At 40.1% G+C, this 19,833-nt stretch overlaps 1 protein-coding gene across 17 annotated transcripts in view; it reads right to left on the bottom strand.

Annotated features, from left to right (window-relative positions):
* The window catches only part of Nfat5 (nuclear factor of activated T-cells 5), an 86,943-nt gene that overhangs the window by 8,404 nt on the left and 58,706 nt on the right, over positions 1-19,833 (bottom strand). For 10 of the 17 annotated variants that reach the window (NM_001107425.1, XM_087594600.1, XM_087594597.1 and 7 more), the window contains 8 exon segments: positions 167-410; positions 1,465-3,958; positions 4,977-5,125; positions 9,723-9,803; positions 13,321-13,453; positions 15,684-15,736; positions 15,857-15,991; positions 17,634-17,806. In NM_001107425.1, the coding sequence (NP_001100895.1) occupies positions 175-410; positions 1,465-3,958; positions 4,977-5,125; positions 9,723-9,803; positions 13,321-13,453; positions 15,684-15,736; positions 15,857-15,991; positions 17,634-17,806 (3,454 nt within the window). In that variant the 3' untranslated portion in view covers positions 167-174. 17 annotated transcript variants of the gene reach the window in all.

Below are 19,833 nucleotides of genomic sequence, written 5' to 3'. Positions count from 1 at the left end.
AAAGAAGCTCTCAGCCAGAAGGAATCCCCAGTATTTCCTACCTAACCTAAGCTATCATTCAGAGTGAAAGTCCTTTCTTAATTAACTGTAAAGGCTAAACAGTGTTATTAAAATTGAATAGAATTTAGTAATGCTTTTCACTAAGAGACCAAAATGTAATACTTACATATCTCACTAAAAGGAGCCGGTTAAATTGTTCCCTTGGCTTTGCAACGAAACAAGCAAATCGATCTTTTCCATGTTCTGACTGTTGTTCACCGAGGAGGCCAGTGGGGCAGATTCTGGCATTTGCTGAGAAAGAAGTGTTGTCACAGAAGATTGGCCCTCATTTTGTGGTTGGCCCGGCTGATTTATGGCCATCAGCTGCTCTGGCAATGTAGCTGGCCCAGAAGTTAACAGCTGACTACAATCTGAAAAGACAGCGAGATCAGAAAACAGCTGATTAGTTAAGATTTCTAAACTAACACTTTTTAGTGGCCAGGAGAAATGTATTACTATGCTGAGCTACATTAATAAAACTAAAGTACTTGACAGTCTAACAAAATGGTTTTCACGGGACAACACTGGAGTCTGTCTTGGGATTCCTCTAAACATATACAAAGGTACTACTGAGATTGGGCATGGTAGGCACACCTTTAATCTCAGCATTGGGAAGTAGAGGAGGTGAACCTTGTCAATTCAAGGCCAGTTGGTCTACACAGTGAGTTCCAGAACAACCACAACTAAATAGTGAGACCTTACCTCTAAATACATAATACAAATAAAAGTATCACTAATTACTTGACATAACAGATGAAAAATGGGTGTCTACATCTTGTTTTTTTTCTAAAGATTTATTTATTTATTATAGATGAGTACACTGTAGCTGTCTTCAGACACACCAGAAGAGGACATCAGATCCCATGACAGATGGTTGTGAGCCACCATGTGGTTGGTGGGATTTGAACTCAGGACCTCTGGAAGAGCAGTCAGTGCTCTTAACCGCTGAGCCATCTCTCCAGCCCCCGGGTGTCTAGATCTTTAGAAACAATTTATTTGGCTAAGTTATTTTCTGTCACTCTTCATTTTCTTTTCAAATTAATGTCATAATTTTGCACATCATTTCATTTAACATCTTAACATCTTTGTGAGGTATAAAACTATCGCTTTTTTTTTTTTTTTTTTGGTTTCTGTTTCTGAAATAAAGTCTCCTGTACTCTAGGCTGGCCTCAAACACACTATGGAGCCACAGATGACTTGAATTCCCAATCCTCCTGCCTATACCTCTCAAGGGCTAGGACTACAGGCATGGACCATTATGACTAGTCTAAAATGATTACTTTTGAAAATATGGAAATTTATGCCTATAAGGGCCTCAGTCTGTAGCTGGTGGAATTCCACTCTGCTTTGAAACTGCTGTGCCTTGTGCTTCCTCATAATGATCTGAATATTTCAACTGAGCACTGAGAAATTTGAGTTCCTTACTATTTTGAATGCCAAATAAGAACATTCCTGAAGTCTGCTGAGATGAGCCAGGAGAATTTTGTAGTTGGTTTATTGTGCCTCCTGTAGTGTTGTGAAATAAAGCAGCCTGTGGCTGGGGTGAAGAAGTGCTTCCTTGGATTCCAGGGATGTTGTTCTGTGGGGAATAAAGAGGAGACTGCTGCATGTCTGGTTGGTTTATACTGGTTTGCAATGCAGACATGGATGCTGGAGAGAGGAAGAGTGTTACTTGTTGCTCTTGAGAACTAGGTGACCCTTGAACCAACTGGATCTGAGGAGAACTATGGAACAAGGAGGTCTGTGGTGACTCAGATGGCGTAGGACCTGGGTTCTGAAGTGAGGAAACCGTAGGCTGATTCTGAAACTGCATGGGCTGCTGCTCTTGGTTCATTGGGGCCATATTACTTTGCTGGTGAAAAATTGACTGGTTCTGCTGCTCTTGACTAGCCATCGGGTTCTGGTTTGGGCTAAATATCATGTTTGGTGGTGGCTGCTTCTGGGAGGCCATTGTAGCCATGGCATTCTGATTACTAAATAAAATGCTCTGCTGCTGCTGCTGCTGCTGTTGTTGTTGCTGCTGCTGTTGCTGCTGCTGCTGCTCCTGGGATGGAGAGTTACTCTGCATGCCAACTATTGGGCGCTGTGTCTGGAAAATTGGGCCTTGCTGGTTCTGAGGCATTGGATTAGCAGGAAGGGAGCCCAGGGCCACCTGAGGCTGAAATAAACCTTGCTGAGAGGGCTGTGCCTGTTCCTGGGAAAGAAGAGGGGTCTGGATGTGCGAGATTGGAGGCTGCTGTTGAAAAGCAGCTTGCTGCTCAGTGTTTGATGTTGACTGAAGTGGAGAAATTGAGTTCTGTGCTGAAAAAAATGAAATCTGCTCTTCTTGGGCTACTGTGTTAGTTTGAAGATTACTGATGGAACTTTGGGAAAGATATATGTTGGGTGACTGCTGGTCCTGAGGGACTGAAGAGCCCTGTAGTACAGCAATGGTACTCTGCGAGTGAAACATGGAAGGCTGCAGCTGTTCGGAGGATGCTGTGGAAGTCTGACTGTGGACGATGGGATTGGCGCTATGAAACATTGGACCTTGAGTCTCCTGGGAAAGGCTCTGAGCATCAGCAATAGGGTTCTGAGGGTGAAAGAGCTGAGCCTGGGAATGAGAAGACTGCTGCAAGAAGCTCCCAGACTGAAGTGACAGCATCTCGCTCCCCTGCTGGAACAAGCTATTCCCTTGTTGCTGGGTACCATTACTCTGAACACTCATTATGTTTTTTGTAGATGAAAAGAGGTTTACTTGAGGTTGGCTGTCCCCACTGTGCTGCATCTGGACCATTGTCTGAAAGACACTGCTCTGAATCTGTTTTGCTTGTGCTCCCGTTTCTTCTCCATCGCCTGAATTTGGCGGCTGAAACATAGTAGAGCCGGGGGTTGCCACCTGCGGTGTGGTGGTGGTGGATGTTTCATTTCCAGAAACTGCAGGGGGGGAAGAGAACAATTCACACTGCATTTGCATGTCCTCGCTGGTAGGCAGGGCGCTCATCATGTGAGAAGGCTGCTGGTAAACTGGAGACTGCTGAAGGCTTCCATTTGCTGAAGCAGCTGAAGGAAACAGTTCTGACTGAATCTGGGCTGCTGCTTGGCAAATGCTCTGCTGCATCTCCATCACCATGGCAGCTGAAGACTCTATCACTTGCTGCTGCTGTTGCTGCTGCTGCTGCTGCTGTTGCTGCTGCTGACTAGACAGTGTGTTTTCAGTCTGCTGATGGACGCTGTCGGCCCTCCCAGGTAGTAAGTTATCTGGTCTGGTGTGAACTGCAGACTCTGTTGAGGAAAACATTCCAGGGCTTACACTATTTTGAATTTGACTGACTTGGAAAATGTCTGCATTCAGCTGTTCTTGAACATTCTCATTACCATCTGGAGTAGAAAACAGAACAGACGATAACTGTTGTTGTGCCTCTAAAACCTGCTGGACCAAGTCAACACTTCCATTGCTGCCACTAGCAGTGCTGCCTGTAAAACTTCCTGCTTGCAGCTGCTGAATAGTACTCTGGAGCTGGCTCACACTATTTGGCGACGGAAAAATATTTGATGGTATCTGTGCTTGTTCTTGCAGTGGGGACTGCTGCTGCTGTGGTGCCTCAGTCAACTGTGACAAGTTAACCACTGAGTCTGACTGCATTGTGTCTCTGGACTGAGCGTCTCTTGTCTGAAACTGTGCCGCCTGCTGCAGCAGTGCATCGCTGCTGGGCAGCTGACTAGAAGCAGAAACCGCTGGAAAAGTCCCTGGCTGTGAGATGTCTTGCGTTTGGATAGTTGTCAGAGTCTCCGGGTTGTATGCCTTGGGCTGAAGCTGCTGCTGATTTTCATTTTCAGGAGATAAGTGAGAAGATGATGGTGATGAAAAGGATGCATTTCCCGCTATGTTAGAAATAGTTTCTAAAGTTTGCTGGGTTGATCCGACTGTCTTTGTAGTCTAAAAAATAAAAAGCCACAAATAATATGTATATATAAATATTAAATAACCACATATATTACTCCAAAAATTATTTCTAAGGACACATGCAGAATAAGTTTTCTACTCTACAATATTAGTAGAAATCAGTGGGGCTGGAGAGATGGCTCAGCTGTTAAGAGCACCAACTGCTCTTCCAGAGGTCCTGAGTTCAATTCCCAGCAACCACGTGGTGGCTCACAACCATCTATAATGGGGTCTGATGCCCTCTTCTGGTGTGTCTGGAGACAGCTACAGTGTACTTATATACATAAAATAATAAATCTTTTTAAAAAAAGTAGCTTCCCTTCCCTCTCTCTTCTCGTGAGAATTGAGCATATCCAATTCTATCAGATCTTACTCTGACTTGTCACTTAAAAAAAATAGAAGTCAGTGTAAGACTGATTCTTTATGACAATGTCTGACTTTCAGTATTGTAAAGATAGTCAAACAAGCAGAATAATCAGTTATTGATATGGTTAGCCAAATTAAAAATAAGAGAACATTCATCTGATAGCTTGTGTGTAACCAAGTTCAAGACACTTCCGTATTGTAGATCATCAGTGACAGTGACATTGCAATGGGGAAAACAAGTGAAGAGGAGAATTAAAAAGATGGTAGAGAAGGAACCACAATCAAAATGTTTCTACTTCTGAAAATTCTAAAATTGGTGCTTTAATTAAATCAACTAAAAATTAAATTTTGGGGGGCAAGGTCTGTCTCTGTAGCCCAGGTTGGCCTTAATCTTACATCTTTGATTCCTCAGTCCCAAAACCAACTTGTAGTCCTTTTATAAATACACCTCATTTCATAGGGATGAATTCCTCCTCTTGCCAAATGTGACTGAAGTTACTTTGTGAGCAATTTTACTGACCTATAAAGCATTTGCTCTGAAAAGCAAAATTCATTAACCGTATCTGGAATGGAAAAAACAATAAAGGGGAATATAGCAATTTTTTTGTATGTGGGATAGATAGAGGGCATTTGTTACAAAACTCACCTGAAAAATTGGGGAAGATCTTTTCTCTGATGTTACTTCCATTGGAGTAACATCTTCAGTCTTAATCATGCTGCTCGATATGAGTGGAGTGATCAGGGCATTAGGAAGGATAGTTACCTTATCTACGTTACAGCCAGTCGTTTTCATTGCTACGCATATAAAAAAGAAGAGTTGTAAAGTGTAAGAAACAATCTATTTACTGAATGCCATGGTTTAAATCTAGTTTGTTTGACGTAGTCTCTCTCCACAGCCTAGGCGGGCCTCAAACTTGTCATCTTCCACCTCATCCCCTAAGAGCTCAAAGTATAGGTGTGCTATACCACCATACCTGGGCTAAATGTCTATCCTGGATAGATTATATCATGATTATAATGCATGATACATTTACTCCTACCCCATTTTTGAGAAACTCTCATGTAGTCCAGGCTAGCCTCAAACTAGATATGTAAGATATGTAACCTAGGATGACCTCAAATTTTCAATCCTCCTGTCTTTACTTGGAATTACATGTGTGGGCCACTATGCCTGATATATGCAGACAACGATCGAGCCCAGGGTTAATGTATCCTATGCAGGCATTCTGCCCGCTCTGCTACATCCGTACTCCTACCTAACCTCCCTTTATTGAAGTGTGATTGGCTTGAAGATTCTTGTTATGGACTGAGAAGGCAGGCTTATTTATGTGGTACCACGTTGGGGAATGAAACCTAGTGTCACCTGCAATCCAGAGGAGAGCTCCACCACTCAAGAAATATCTACAAGTAATAAACCGAATTGGTTCAGCTATCGGCTGTATCCCACAAGCCACATCTAAGTGTCTGGAGCTATACACCAATGCAACAGGGATAATATTTTAAGAGTATTTAGCATACAGAGATTGGTAATCTCTAAGAGGTTAAATACTCAGGTATAATCCAGCATTCCAACCTTTTGAAGACTGAGATTACTGACATATTTTTCAGCAAGAATTCAAGCATATATAAAGTAATTTACATTTTTTTTCTGAACCAATGTTTTACAAACTTGAACGATTATTTAAGGTGGTACATTAAATGTATTTCTAAACCATTTCACTTCCACATTCAAAAGCTATCTATCAACTTACAGTTAGAAGAGCCAATTACTACCTTTCCACTTAGCCCCCCATCCTCCCTTTGACTCTTTTTCTTTCTTCTTTTTAACTTTTACTTGAGTTTGCCACTGGTACTTTATGGAGCCAAACTGCTCATGCAGCTAAAGCCTGACTGATGGACAAGTGTGAGGCTCAAACTCTTATTACTGTGAGACTACGGAAAGAAGCACAGACACCTATGATGGGGTTTTGCTGTTGCACAGCTCATGCTGGTCTCAGACACTGCGTCTTCCTCTCTCAGCCTCCAGGGTGCCAGCATTCCAGTTCACATACCACTGCGCCTAGTGCCTCACCAACTTCAAATGCCATCATTTTCATCTTTTCATCAGTTTACTTCCAAATTTCCTTTTGATACCTCTGTTCTCTTTAACAAATATTTATTCATTTTTTTACTTTATTCATATGATGTTCTGCCTGCTAACAGGTAAACACACCATGCAACCATGAAGGTAAAGAGAGGGCATTGGATCCCTTGAACAAATGATTGTGAGCTGCCATGGGGTGGTGGAATGGAACCTGGATCCTCTGCAGGAGCAACAAGTGCTCTTAGTCACTAAGCCACCTCTCCCGCCATCTGCACTCTTCATTGAGATACTCTCATGTTTCCCAGTGTGGCTTAAACTCAAAGCCAAAGACAACCTTGATACTCCTGCCTTTACTCTTCAAACACTGGGATCTACATCATACCTGGTTTACGCAATGCTAGAGAGCCAACCCAGGGCCTCATGCTGTTAGCAGGCACTTGCTTACTACAAGCCGCATTCTCAGCTCAAAATTTTCTTTTGCCTCTGCTTTCTGAGCGATGGGATTAAAGCCGTGTGCTACCACCGGCACCACCGGCGCCGCCGCCGCCGCCACCACCACCACCACCACCACCACCACCACCACCACCACCACCACCACCACCACCACCACCACCACTACCACCAGGCTCAAAACTTTCTCTTAATGTGAAGATTTTCCTATTCTCTTTATTGCTGATTTCTTTTTTTTTTTTCACCCTTCCCTCCTTCCCTTGAGACAGGGCCTATGTAGTTCTGGAACTCACTATCAGACCAGAGTGCCCTCAACCTCACTCAGATCCTCCTTTCTCTACCTTTATTGCTCATTTCTTTTTTTTTTTTTTTTTTTTTGGTTCTTTTTTTCGGAGCTGGGGACCGAACCCAGGGCCTTGTGCTTCCTAGGCAAGCGCTCTACCACTGAGCTAAATCCCCAGCCCCTATTGCTCATTTCTTATTTGATTCCATTGTAAATTGGAAGACATAATTTCCCCCAGCTTCAATAAAATATAACTAGCAACAATAAAAAATTTGTAGTTTTCTGTTCTGTAATTTCTATTTGGTTCTTTAATATCTCCCCTTTCTTTACTAAAATTTTCTATTTTTAATTTCAACTTTCAAGAAATTTAGAATTATCCATTGCATTAATTTCATGGTCTAGCTATTGTTTTGTTAGATAGTTCTAATACCTTTCTTAATAATTCATATCAGTTATCTTTTCTCATTCAAACTGTAATTTTTTTCTTGGTTCCTAATTAACAAATGATTTAAAAAATTATTTCAAGGCCATGTTGGATTTTGTGTTAAGAGACGTAGTTACACTTAAACTACTTTAAGCATGTTTAATGTGCTCATTTTTTTAATTTGCTCAGATTACCTAAGTATACTGTAGTTTCAGTGACAACTTAGTTCTATTTTGGGTTATCTGGTCTGGCTATTCCTAACTACCTGATCTGTGCTTGATACTGCCTACCTAGTGGAAAGTGCTTCCCTGGGCTGTTGGTGTCTTTGGTGAAGTGAGGAAAGGATTTTTCCTGAATGTTTCTTTGGTAACACAGTGCCAACAGCTTTCTAATCTATCACTGCTGGTGTTATTAGGGTAGAGAATCATCTGCATGGGCTGCCTCTGTTACCTCTGGGTATGTGTGACAAACTGGGACACTCATGTCTAGTTGGTTTTCTGACACTAGGCTGACATTTTTATTTGTGTTTTTAATTGAGGTCTCTTCATAGCCCTGGCTGTCTTGGAACTTACCATGTAGATTAGGCAATTCACAAAGATCCATCTGTCTCTGCCTTACAAGTACTGGCATTAAAAGTGTACATGGGCTTCCACCCCTGGCTCTAATCAGCTTAGACTGGGCTTTTGTCAGTAGGAGGAGAGCTGTAAGATTCCTAGCTTTGATGCTCTACTTAGGTGGAGTGCTAGGAGTTGCTGGGCTGGGTAAGAGTAAGGAAATACTGAGCCTGCATGCACCATCAGTACAGAGAGGCTGACTTGCTGTTGTGTAGTCCCAATGAATGATGCATTGGGATCCACTATTGCCATCTCTGGAGGAGACCGACTCATGACTCAAGGAACTGTACCATTATGTAATCTGTATCTTCATAGATAAAGGCATAAAAGCACCATCACCACATACTTCAGTTGTGGACTATAATCTGCCTTACCACATTGTAACAAACCTAAGTCAGTTTGTCACCATCGCTTCTTTTATACTTGGGCTTTTTGAGATAGTCTTAGTATCAAGGATGGATGGGTCCTGAGCTCATGAAATTCCTGTCTCAGACACCACAGTATCAACACTGTAGGCATGTGTTATCACTCCTAGTCTTCAGTGTTTTGTTGTTTTTTAAATTGGTAGGGAAGTAAAGAAATATATCAGATTTAAGAGTGGTTAGATCCGGGGGCTGGAGAGATGGCTCAGCGGTTAAGAGCACCCGACTGCTCTTTCAGAGGTCATGAGTTCAATTCCCAGCAACCACATGGTGGCTCACAACCATCTGTAAAGAGATCCGATGCCCTCTTCTGGTGTATCTGAAGACAGCTACAGTGTACTTATATATAATAAATGAATAAATCTTAAAAAAAAAAAAAAAAGAATGGTTAGATCCTAACCATTAGGTAATTCTTCGAACACCTACAGTCCATATTTCAGTCTCATGAAAGTACAAACCTTTAAAGAAGGAAGCATCATAATCTCTGCTTCCCTTTTTTTGTATGACTTATTCTCATTACTTTTACGGGATTTGGGCTTTATTTTGTTTGTTTGTTTTTTTCTATTTATATATTTATCTTGTGTGGGTACCCAAGTGTCATGGTACATGTGACGGTCAACGACTTGTGGGAGCTGGTTCCCTTATTCCACAATTCCCATGGTTGTTTTAGGGATTAAACCCCTGTCATCAGGACTGGTGGCAAGTACCTTACCCACTGAGCCATCTTGAAGGCCCATCAGGGTTAAACTGAAGAAACTGAAGAAAACAAACTCCTCTACTCAAACATATTAATTGTTATTTTGAGATACGGTCTTGCTACGTAGCCCTCGATGATCCTGAATTCATGGTCCCCTTGCCTCCCAAGTGCTAGGATTACAAGTAAGCACCATCATGTCTGGTCTATTATGGCTTTTTTTTTTTTTTTAAAGTATACCTATATGCTAGATGAAAGGAAACATCAAGTTGAACAATAAGTCTCTGCATCAGTAAAGTTTTAAATATTTACTTTATAGTTGGAAAACACCTTGCTAAGTATATTACATCAGAGAAAACAAAGCATTAAGGTTTTGCTAGTAAACACCAAAGAGGACCAAATGAGAACAATCAAATTGATACCTTTCAAGGCTTCTTCAAAAGAGCAAGGTCTTGCTGGACTAGATATCTCCTTTTTCACATTTACACTCAAAGCACCAGCTGCTGATATTAAAAGCAAAAGTCATATATTTTGTTCAATATATTCATCTTGGTAAAATACATATTCTAATACTCTTTAATTGGAATAATTTCTCAGCACATCATTGACTTGTTTATTAGAACCCTAGGTTAATTTTTTATAACCAGCAGACTACCCTCTAAAATATACTCATCTCCAAGTAGATAAAATATATAATCACTTACCAGGACAGAAAACTTTAAGAATCCTTTTAACACATGAATGGAAGACTGACACAAATATCAGACATTTAACACTGAACAGCTACATCAGAGCACTAGCAAGAAAAAAAGGCTATCATTTACCTATATACATTTATTAAAAAGTACCAACTGGAAAACACTTGTCCATATTTAAAGTGAATGAGAACACATATGATGAACATACTAGGTCTATAATATTATGACTATTCTTCCAGTAAAACTTAGAAAAATATTTTTGCTAGCACTAACAGAGAACTACATAATATAATATAATATAACCTAGTCATATTGAGTAAATCTTCCATAACAGCTCTTGACTTAAGGAGCTGAAGAACAGAGGTCATTTCTAAATAATAATGTTAAACTGCAAATGAATAGGTTCTGCTTCAAATGGCCATTGCTTTATTATTGTCATATTTTAAATTTCATGGATTCCCCTCCACCTTGTTTTTTTGAGACAAGGTTTCCTAAGCCTGGTGGCTCTCAGTCTATGGGTAGGGACCTCCACAGGGGTCATAATAAAATATTCTGTATATTTATTTACATTATGATTACATAATGTAGATATTTACATTATGATTCATAACAGTAGCAAAATTACAGTTAAGAACTAGCAGCAAAATAATTTTATAGTTTGGGGTCACCACAACTTGAGGAAGTGTATTAGAGGGTTGCAGCGTTAGGAATGTTGAGAATGCTGTGACCAGGTGCAACCAGAAGGTCATAGATTTAGTCAACCTGGCTGGCTAGTAAGCCTCAGAGATCTTCCTGCCTCCATTTCCCCAGTGCTGTGATTACCACTGTATTTGTGTGAACCACAATGTGTGTGTGGGGAATTGAACCTGGGTTTTCTGCAGGAACAACAAGTGCTCTTAACCACTGAGCTGGCTAGTCTTATGTCAACTTGACACAAAATTAGAGTTATCTAAAAGAAAGAAACCTCAATCGAGAAGATGCCTCCGTAAGATCCAGATGTAAGGCATTTTCTTAATTATGATTGATGGGAGAGGGTTCAGCCCAACTGGTTGTCCTGAGTTCTATAAGAGAGCAGGCTGAGCAAGCCAGAGGAAGTGAGCCAGCAAGCAGCATTCATTCCTCCATGGCCTCTGCATCAGCTCCTGCCTCCAGGTTCCTGCCCTGTGTGAGTTCCTGTCCTGACTTCCTTTGATGATGAACAGCAATGTGGAAGTGTAAGCCAAATAAGTCCTTTTCTCTCCAACTTGCATTTTGGTCATAAGATTACATTTACTTATTGTTTATGTGCATGCATACACAAGTACAACAGCACATATGTGGGGGTCAAATTGGTTCTCTTCTACCACATGGGATTCAGGAACTGAACTCAGGCTGCTGTGTCTTAACCACACTGAGCAATTTTGCTGAATCTAGCCTGTTACATTTATCTAAAACACATTCTAATTTTTATTTGTCAAGGCTTGTTTGTTTTGTTATGAAGTGGCCCAGGATGTCCTCAATCTGGTAACCTTAATATATCAGGCTCTTGACTGCTGAGGTGACAAACTGGAATCACTCAGCCTGGCTTTCAGTGTTTTAAGCATTAAAAAAAAATTATTAGGGCTGGAGAGATGGCTCAGCGGTTAAGAGCACTGACTGCTCTTCCAGAGGTCCTGAGTTCAATTCCCAGCAACCACATGATGGCTCACAACCATCTGTAATGGGATCCCATGCCCTCTTCTGGTGTGTCTGAGGACAGCGACAGTGTACTCATATACAAAATAAATAAATAAAAATTAAAAAAAATTATTAGTGTGGGAGTGAGCAAGCCATGGTCCTCAACTTATTTACTTTGCATTCATAAACATATCCAAGATGGATTTGAGCTGGTTTACTTTTAATGCATTATTTCTCCTAACAGTATTGAGATGGTTATTTCTAATTGAATAAAAAGACAAAGTTCGGGGCTGGAGAGACGACTTATTAAGAGCATTTCCTGCTCTCACAAAGTACTCACATTCAGTTCCCACCATCTACATGGCCACTCCCAACCTATTGTCTAGAACTCCAATTCCAGGGGACTCCACACCCAGGACAGAAAGTGCTAATGACCTACTTGTCACTGCCTCCCCAGAACTGGGCTCACAAGAGTATGTCTGGCTTTTTATGTGGATTCTGGGAATCAATCAATCCTTGTGAGGCAAGCACTTTCCAGCCTGAGCTATCTCCTCAGTTCTGCCCTTTTTTTTTTTTTTGTGCAGGAGCTTTCTTTCTTAATCACTTTTCCTCACCTTCTGTTTCACTGGGTTCTGAAGTATGTGGGAATCACATTATCAATAAACTGCAGAAGTAGAACTGCTAATTCTGAACTAGTCCTCACGTTAGACAAACTGAACCAATAACAGCTACAGCAGAGACTGAGCCTCCTGGCAATGCAACAAGCCAACAATGTTCATTTCCAAAGCGGTCTTCCCATTTTGTCAGAGCTTTGTTAATTCTGCAAGTAACTAAACAAAATAGGCAAGTAACTTAGCAGTCACATTTTGCCTAAATAAATAAACTTTAAACATTTCAGTTGCTTTTGGGGTGTATTTCTAAATCACTAAATGCTTAAAATTATATTTAAAACATTTATCATTTCTGGGCAATGGTGGCACACATCTTTAATCCCGGCACTAAGGGGGCAGAGGCAATCAGATCTGAGTTTGAGGCTAGCCTGGTCTAAAGAGCAAGTTCCAGGACAGCTATGGCTATACAGAGAAACCTTGTCTCAAAAAACAAACAAACAAACAAACAAAGGGGGGGCACCAAAAATTTATCATCAGTCTGATAGTTTTATGTTATCATTTATTACTGCAATTATGTTATCATTTATCACTGCAACTTCCTCTTTTTTACCTGTTTCACAATGTCTACTGGGACCAGAGGTATACAGTCAGTGGTCAAGCATGTGGCTAGCATACACAAAGCCCTGGAATCAATCCCAACATGATGACAGGGGGTTGGAGGACAGCCCCACAAACCAGCCAAACTTTAGCAGTTTTCCAGTTTTGAGTTTCACCTTCCCGCATTTAAAAGGCACTCAGTAACAGTGATAATCACTAGAGAGTGACCTGGGCTAACTCTGGCGCATCAGAGCTTAAGCACTCACAGCTCTCTTATGAGAGAACAAGTGGAAATGATTCTCAGAGTAACAGTAGTATTTGGTAGCTGTCTTTTTATAAAGTATTACTCATCTCCAAATTAATAGGAATTTATGTTTTGGCTGTCTAGACTTCAAATTTTTTCAAAGAAATAGAATTTAATTACTCACTTTAGTTCAGAATTGTGCATTTTGACATACCTGGATCTGGAGTGTAAGTAAATGGCTGAACATCATGAGATCTTCCAGCATTGGTCACAACATATATTCCCACTGATACAGGCAAAGTTATATGTTGGTCATGATATGGAGGAACTTTCACAATAAGATGGTTCTAATCAAGGAAAAGTGTAAGAATCAGAAAGGAAGTCAATATTTAAGCCAAAAAAATTTAAGTAAATTTCCTGTTATGTGTATAATTTAGAAGTTTGATTAGAAAACAATGCATTGGATTTTTTGAGTCAGTCTTGCTCTGGAGCTCAGACCTGCCTCAATCTCCAGCTCTTCCTGCTTCATGTGTACTCTCAGGCCGGGACGAGGTGTGGGTCACTACACCAAACAGAAAAGGACGCTTTAAAGCTCAGGTTGACACATGCATGCCATTCATCTCAGCATGCCTGTCGTTCATGGTAAAGCCCCAATGCTCACAACAGTGCACAAGGTTCCTGCTGAGCCCACCTCATCCATTCCCACTCTCACCGTGGTCCTTTTAATTACTAACCTCAGCTTTATCTCAGGCTTGTTCTGTCCAGCTATAGTATTCTCATCCTCTCAGATGGCAAGTTCCTTACCTGTGCCCAGCTCTCATAAATAAATGCCACCTTCTCAGAAGTCTTCCATTCCCTGTCCACTCTTTTAAAGTACTATTCTTCAACTGGTCACATTTATTTTCATAACAGAACTTTTTAACCACTTGAAATTACTGACTGCTTTTTTCTCTCTCTTGAACAACAAAAACAGAAGCTCCACAAAGATCTAGGATGTCTATCCCACAATCTGTCAAGATAATAGTATCATACACAAATGTACTCAGATGTCATCTGTGAATTCTTACCAACTGGGCCTCAAAGGCTTACTCCTGCTTCAACCTCTAAATGCTGGATTTTACAGGTAGGTGTGTGTGTGTGTGTGTGTGTGTGTGTGTGTGTGTGTGTGTGTGTGTGTGTGTGCGCGCGCGCCACCATACCCAACTCCAAAGTTTTGTTTATTCCAACACCTTTTCTTCTCTGTAATATTTCACTTCTGTTTTCCATTTATTATGAGCTCTAGGTCAGTTCTCAAAATGCACTTAACTCATTCCTCTCTCTTTGAAAAAAATAAAATTTAAATATGAACAAAACCACAGAACCAATGACCTATCATGCTATGATTTAGTTTGTTTATAAATTCATTTGCAAACAAAATGTCCAAGTCTGGGCTGAGATGGCTCACTAGGTAAAAATGCTTGCTGAAAAAGCCTGATGATTTAATGTGATCCTGGAACCTATACAAAGGTGGAAGGAGAACTGACTACACAGAGTTGTCCTCTGACTGCCACTGCACACATACACCACACCCATCTATACCCTATACAGTAAACAAACAAATCCAACCCTCTAAGGACAATCTAGCATTGCACTTGTCACATAAACCTGATGACTTGAATTTGATACCTGGATCACATGGTGAAGAACAGAGTCAAGAGTTCATAAATCTGTCATGATTTACATATTACATGTCATGTATGCCTACACATACACATAATATATAATAGTAAATTTAAACTTTTTTACTATTTAATTATTCATCATTATCTTTTAAATATATTATTTATAAGTATAACATTATAAATTTAATTGTTTAATTATTATTTCATTATTGGACTAAAGATGGACACAGTTCAATTGGTAGTGTGCTTGGTTAGCATGCATGAATCCCTGGGTTTAATCCTCAGTACTGTAGAAACCAGGTTAATGATACATGTTTGTGATCCCAGCACTTGGGAAGCAGAGGCAGAAATTCACGGTCATCCTTGGCTGTATAGCAAGTTTGCAACCAGCCTAGACTACATCAGACCTTACATCAAAAGAAAAGAAAGGACATGGGGTAGGTAACATCCTCTTCCTCAGAAGACTAGACAAATGGATATAAGGGAAGGAAGGGGATATGGAAAGGACGATAAGGGGAAGAGAAGACTAAAATAAAGAGAGATTAAAGCACGTTCACAGCACACGAAAGTATTCTATGAAGGCTTCAATTGGTAGTGAAAACAGGTACGTAAGAAGTAAATTAAAACTACAGGTTGCTTAAGGACCCCAAAAGAACAGAGTTGAGATCAGAGTCCTTCCCCACTCAGCGAGAGTGGAGTAAGCTGGCAGCCTTCGATGGGCATCTTCACAAGCTTGGTACTGGGGTCTGACTGACAACAGTGCTCTAGAGGTCATGACTGCTCTCATGCATTATTTGAAGAAATAAATAAAGTCTCAGGACTGGAAGGAATCTCAAATAATTGAGCTAAGTTATCTGAACAAAAATGAATTAATTGCTGAATAAACAACAAAATTATTAAAAAGTTTAAATTGTACCTGATGGAACAATTCCATGTCAATTTCAGCTTCTGATTTCCAAGAGTTTTCATCTGATGGAAATAAAAACAGTGACTTATACATTTTTTTAACTTTTTCATTTTGTAGTTATGACTCTATTTTTATAACAAATAAAACATGGAACACTCCCTACCACTTATATGCCTACTTACCAGAAACATTTTCCTGGAAAATAACTTTAGTTCCTTTCAGAAAGTTCTTCCCAATTAAAAACACTTCTTCCTCTCCTTTCACTGAACAGCTATGCAAGCTTTTCTTTAAGATCTCAGGAACTCCTGCTGGCTGAGCTGTGGATATACACATGTAAGTTTTCCATAGAAGAGCCACCAACCCCTTAATTCTTCTCTGAAAACAACTTGTAATCATGAGTCCACTTTTATGAGTTGTTTTTGTAGATCATTAATTTTTTTTTTTTTTTGGTTCTTTTTTTCGGAGCTGGGGACCGAACCCAGGGCCTAGCGCTTCCTAGGTAAGCGCTCTACCACTGAGCTAAATCCCCAGCCCCATTAATTTTTGTTTTATCACCCAATTTTATTTATTTTAGATCACCTCTCTCTGTGAGTATGTGGGTATGTACACACACCACAGTGGGTGGTCACAGAACAAACTGTGGGAGTCAGTTCTTCTCTTCCACTATGTGGGTCCAGAGTATAAAACTCAAATTGTCAGGTTTAATTCCCAGCACCCACACAGCAGTTCACACGCATTGTGCTGTACAACCACAACTTTAACAAGAAATGTGACATGCCATTCTTTACAAAGTTTCTCCTCGTTTTACTTTAGTGTTCCAATTTGGTAAAGATGCTTGGAAACCCTAGAGCTTGGCAACTCACTTCTGGCATTCTATTTAAATGACTTATTTGGGGACACTGCTTGGAAACCAATCCAGGCCACGTTAAGTGTTACAATTTCCAGGTCAAACTACATAAAGTATTTTTAAAATTGCATTAAGGTTTATTTATTCAGTATATGTGCATTACGCCTGTGGGAGTCAGTTCCCTCTGCCACGTGGGTTCCAAGGATCCAACTCAGATCATCAGGTTTGGCAAAGAGTGCTTTAATTTTGTGAGTCATCTCGACAGCCCTCAAATTACTTAAATGTTTTTAAAATTTAATTGTATGTGTTTTGCTTGAATGTGTATCTGTGTACTACATGTTTGCAGTGACCATGGAGATGGCATAGGGCATCAGATTCCCCAGAACTGGAATTACAGACAGTTGTAAGCTGCCCTGTGGGTGCTAGGAATCAAATTTAGGTCCTCTAGAAGATCAACCAGTGTTCTTAACCTATGAGACATCTCTCCAGCCCTCAAATTACTTTTAAAATCAGTGTATGATAATAGGAAACTATAAATAGCTAATATCTTTCCAATGTATTTTAATATCTTTATATTCTGAGATAGATTTCCAGTAGCCCAGGCTGTCCTTAACCTCACCATGTAGCTAAGGATAAAGTGCACTCCTGATCCTTTTGCCTCTACCTCCCAAGATCACTTTTAGTTTTGCCTAAAAAATAACACAACTAATTTTTGTTAGTTTTTTCTGAGACAGATTTTGTCTTTCAGAGTAGGCTGGCCTACACTCATGGCAGTTTTCTTATTTCTACTCCTAGTCTCTACAAGTATAGTTTGTGCCAGCACCCCCAGCTTACTACAACTTTATTTTTGGTCAAAGAGACCGAGATTTGCTCTTTTCCCCAGCCTAGACTTTGATGCCTGGGTTCACATTATCTCCATGTCTTAGCATTCCAAGTGGCTAGGAGCATAAGTGCTTGCCACTCGTGCTGCCTTCGTGCAGCTTTTAAAATACTTCAACTTAAACATGACCATGTAACCCGAAGTATAACATTAAACTTTACAGATATCTGAAAAATTGACATGATAAACTTAACTCTTCATATATCTAGCATCTTCATATTTTCTTACTTACTGCATAAAATTGGGGAAGAAGGTGTCTGCAATGTCAGAGTAGAGCCATCTTTCCTCGTGATATTAACTCGAAAAACCAATCTGGCACGAGTGCTCTTTTTCTTAGAACCAGCAATTCCAATTCTGGCCTCAACATCAGCATTTCTCAGCTTCAGTATTCCTACACAGTCCACTCTAAAACAGAAAAAATATACCAGTGATACTGTTGTACAAACAGTAGAATAATGATTTCTGCCCCGAAACAGGGATTGTATGGTCTTGTTCTGGAACTTGTTCTGTACACCATGCTGGCTTCAAGAGATCCACCTGCCTCTGCTTCCTGAGTACTGGGATTAAAGGCCATCACCTGGCAATAGTCAACATTTTATGACAAATTTCTTTTTTAAAAAGGCTGACTCTTGGCCAGACATTGGTGGTGCACACCTTTAATCTCAGCACTCAGGAGGCAGAGGCAGGTTGATCTCTGTGAGTTCAAGTCTACCAGTAAGTTCCAGGATAGTCAGGGCTGTTACACACAGAAATCCTGTCTCACAAAAAAAAAAAAAAAAAAAAAAAAGGCTGGTTCTTATTAATTCTTTAAATATGTAATAGTCTTAAGGTTCCAAACTCCCAAATTACCAAAGGATAAATTTTAAATATTCAAAGCCCCTAATCTTGTTAATTTTCTGTTTAGGATACAAAAAAATCAGTAAACAAAATTATTTTTAAAATATGAACACAGTAATGGCCTATGATATAAATATAAGAATAAGACTTATTCTGTGCTTTTAAAAAATATTTATTGGGGCTGGGGATTTAGCTCAGTGGTAGAGCGCTTACCTAGGAAGCGCAAGGCCCTGGGTTCGGTCCCCAGCTCCGAAAAAAGAACCAAAAAAAACCAAACATATATTTATTTTTGATAGGCATGGTGTTGCATGCCTTTAATCCTAGCACTCAGGAAGCAAAGGCATGAGGATCTGAATTTTGAGGCTAACCTGGTCAAGATAGTGAGTTCCAGGACACCCCAGTTACATAGTAAGACTGTCTTGAAAAAAAAAAAAAGGACATACTATATGTATTTATCATATATTAATTAACTAGTTGATTGATTAATTTTACGTGTATATTTGCTTGCACGTGTGTCGGTGCACCACATGTGTATCTGGTGTCCCTGGACCTAGAGAAGGGCATCAAATCTCTTGGAACTAGAGTTAAAGCCAACTGTAAGCTGCCATGTAGATGCTGGGACCTAAAACCTTTGTCTTCTGGGAGAGTCACAGCGCTCTTAACTGTACACTATCTCTCTAGCCCCTGTTCTGTATTCTGGTGCTTAAAAAAAAAAAAAAGACTTTCTTCATGCAGCTAATTCAGGTATTAAATAAGAATGAAGGGGTGGAGAGATGGCTCAGCAGTTAAGAGCACTGGTTGCTCTTACAGAGGGCCTTGGCTCGGTTTCTAGCACCTGCATGAATGCTCACAACTGTCTATAACTCTACTTCCAGAGGATGTGATGCCCTCTTCTAACCTCTGTGGGCACCAGGCATGCAAGAGGTGCACAGACATACAGGCAAAACTTCTATATACATATAGCAAAATGTTTTAAAAAAAACCAGAATGGGTTATGCTTTATTTTTTTTAAATTAACAACTAGCTCCTGCATTAGAATATTATATAGGTATTAAAAAGTATTAACAGCTAATGAACTTGTAAAACATTCCTAAATTAACTAAAAAGCAGATTACAAAATAATTAACATCTCAATTTGTCAAAAACAAAACCAAACAAAAACCTGGAAAGATAAACATTAAAATGGTAGTTTGCTGGTTATGACAGTGCATACCACCTTTAATCCTAACACTCAGAAGGTAGAGCCAGAAAGATCTCTGTGAGTTCAAGGCTGCAGTCTACACAGAGAAACCCAGGGTAGCCAGAACTACAGAGAGAGACCCTGTCTGTCTGTCTGTCTATGTGTCTTCTTTCTTTCTTTTTTTCTTCCTTCCTTCCTTCCTTGAAAGCCTGTTTCAAAACAAACAAACAAACAAACAAACAAACAAATATAATGGCTATTATTTGTAGAATTTTTAAAACATCGTTTATTCATCCATTGTTGGGGGCATGTAGAGCAAGGTATGTGTGGGGCTCAGAAGAAAACCTTTTGTGACTCAGTACTCTCCTACCATTCGGGTCCTAGTATCAAAACCAGGTCATCAGGCTTGGTGGCA

The sequence above is a fragment of the Rattus norvegicus genome, chromosome 19 (assembly GCF_021556685.1).
Source record: "Rattus norvegicus strain SHRSP/BbbUtx chromosome 19, alternate assembly SHRSP_T2T, whole genome shotgun sequence".
Classification (NCBI taxonomy): domain Eukaryota; kingdom Metazoa; phylum Chordata; class Mammalia; order Rodentia; family Muridae; genus Rattus; species Rattus norvegicus.
The sequence above is the reverse complement of the archived record's forward strand: the minus strand, read 5'-3'. Positions and strand labels throughout refer to the sequence as shown.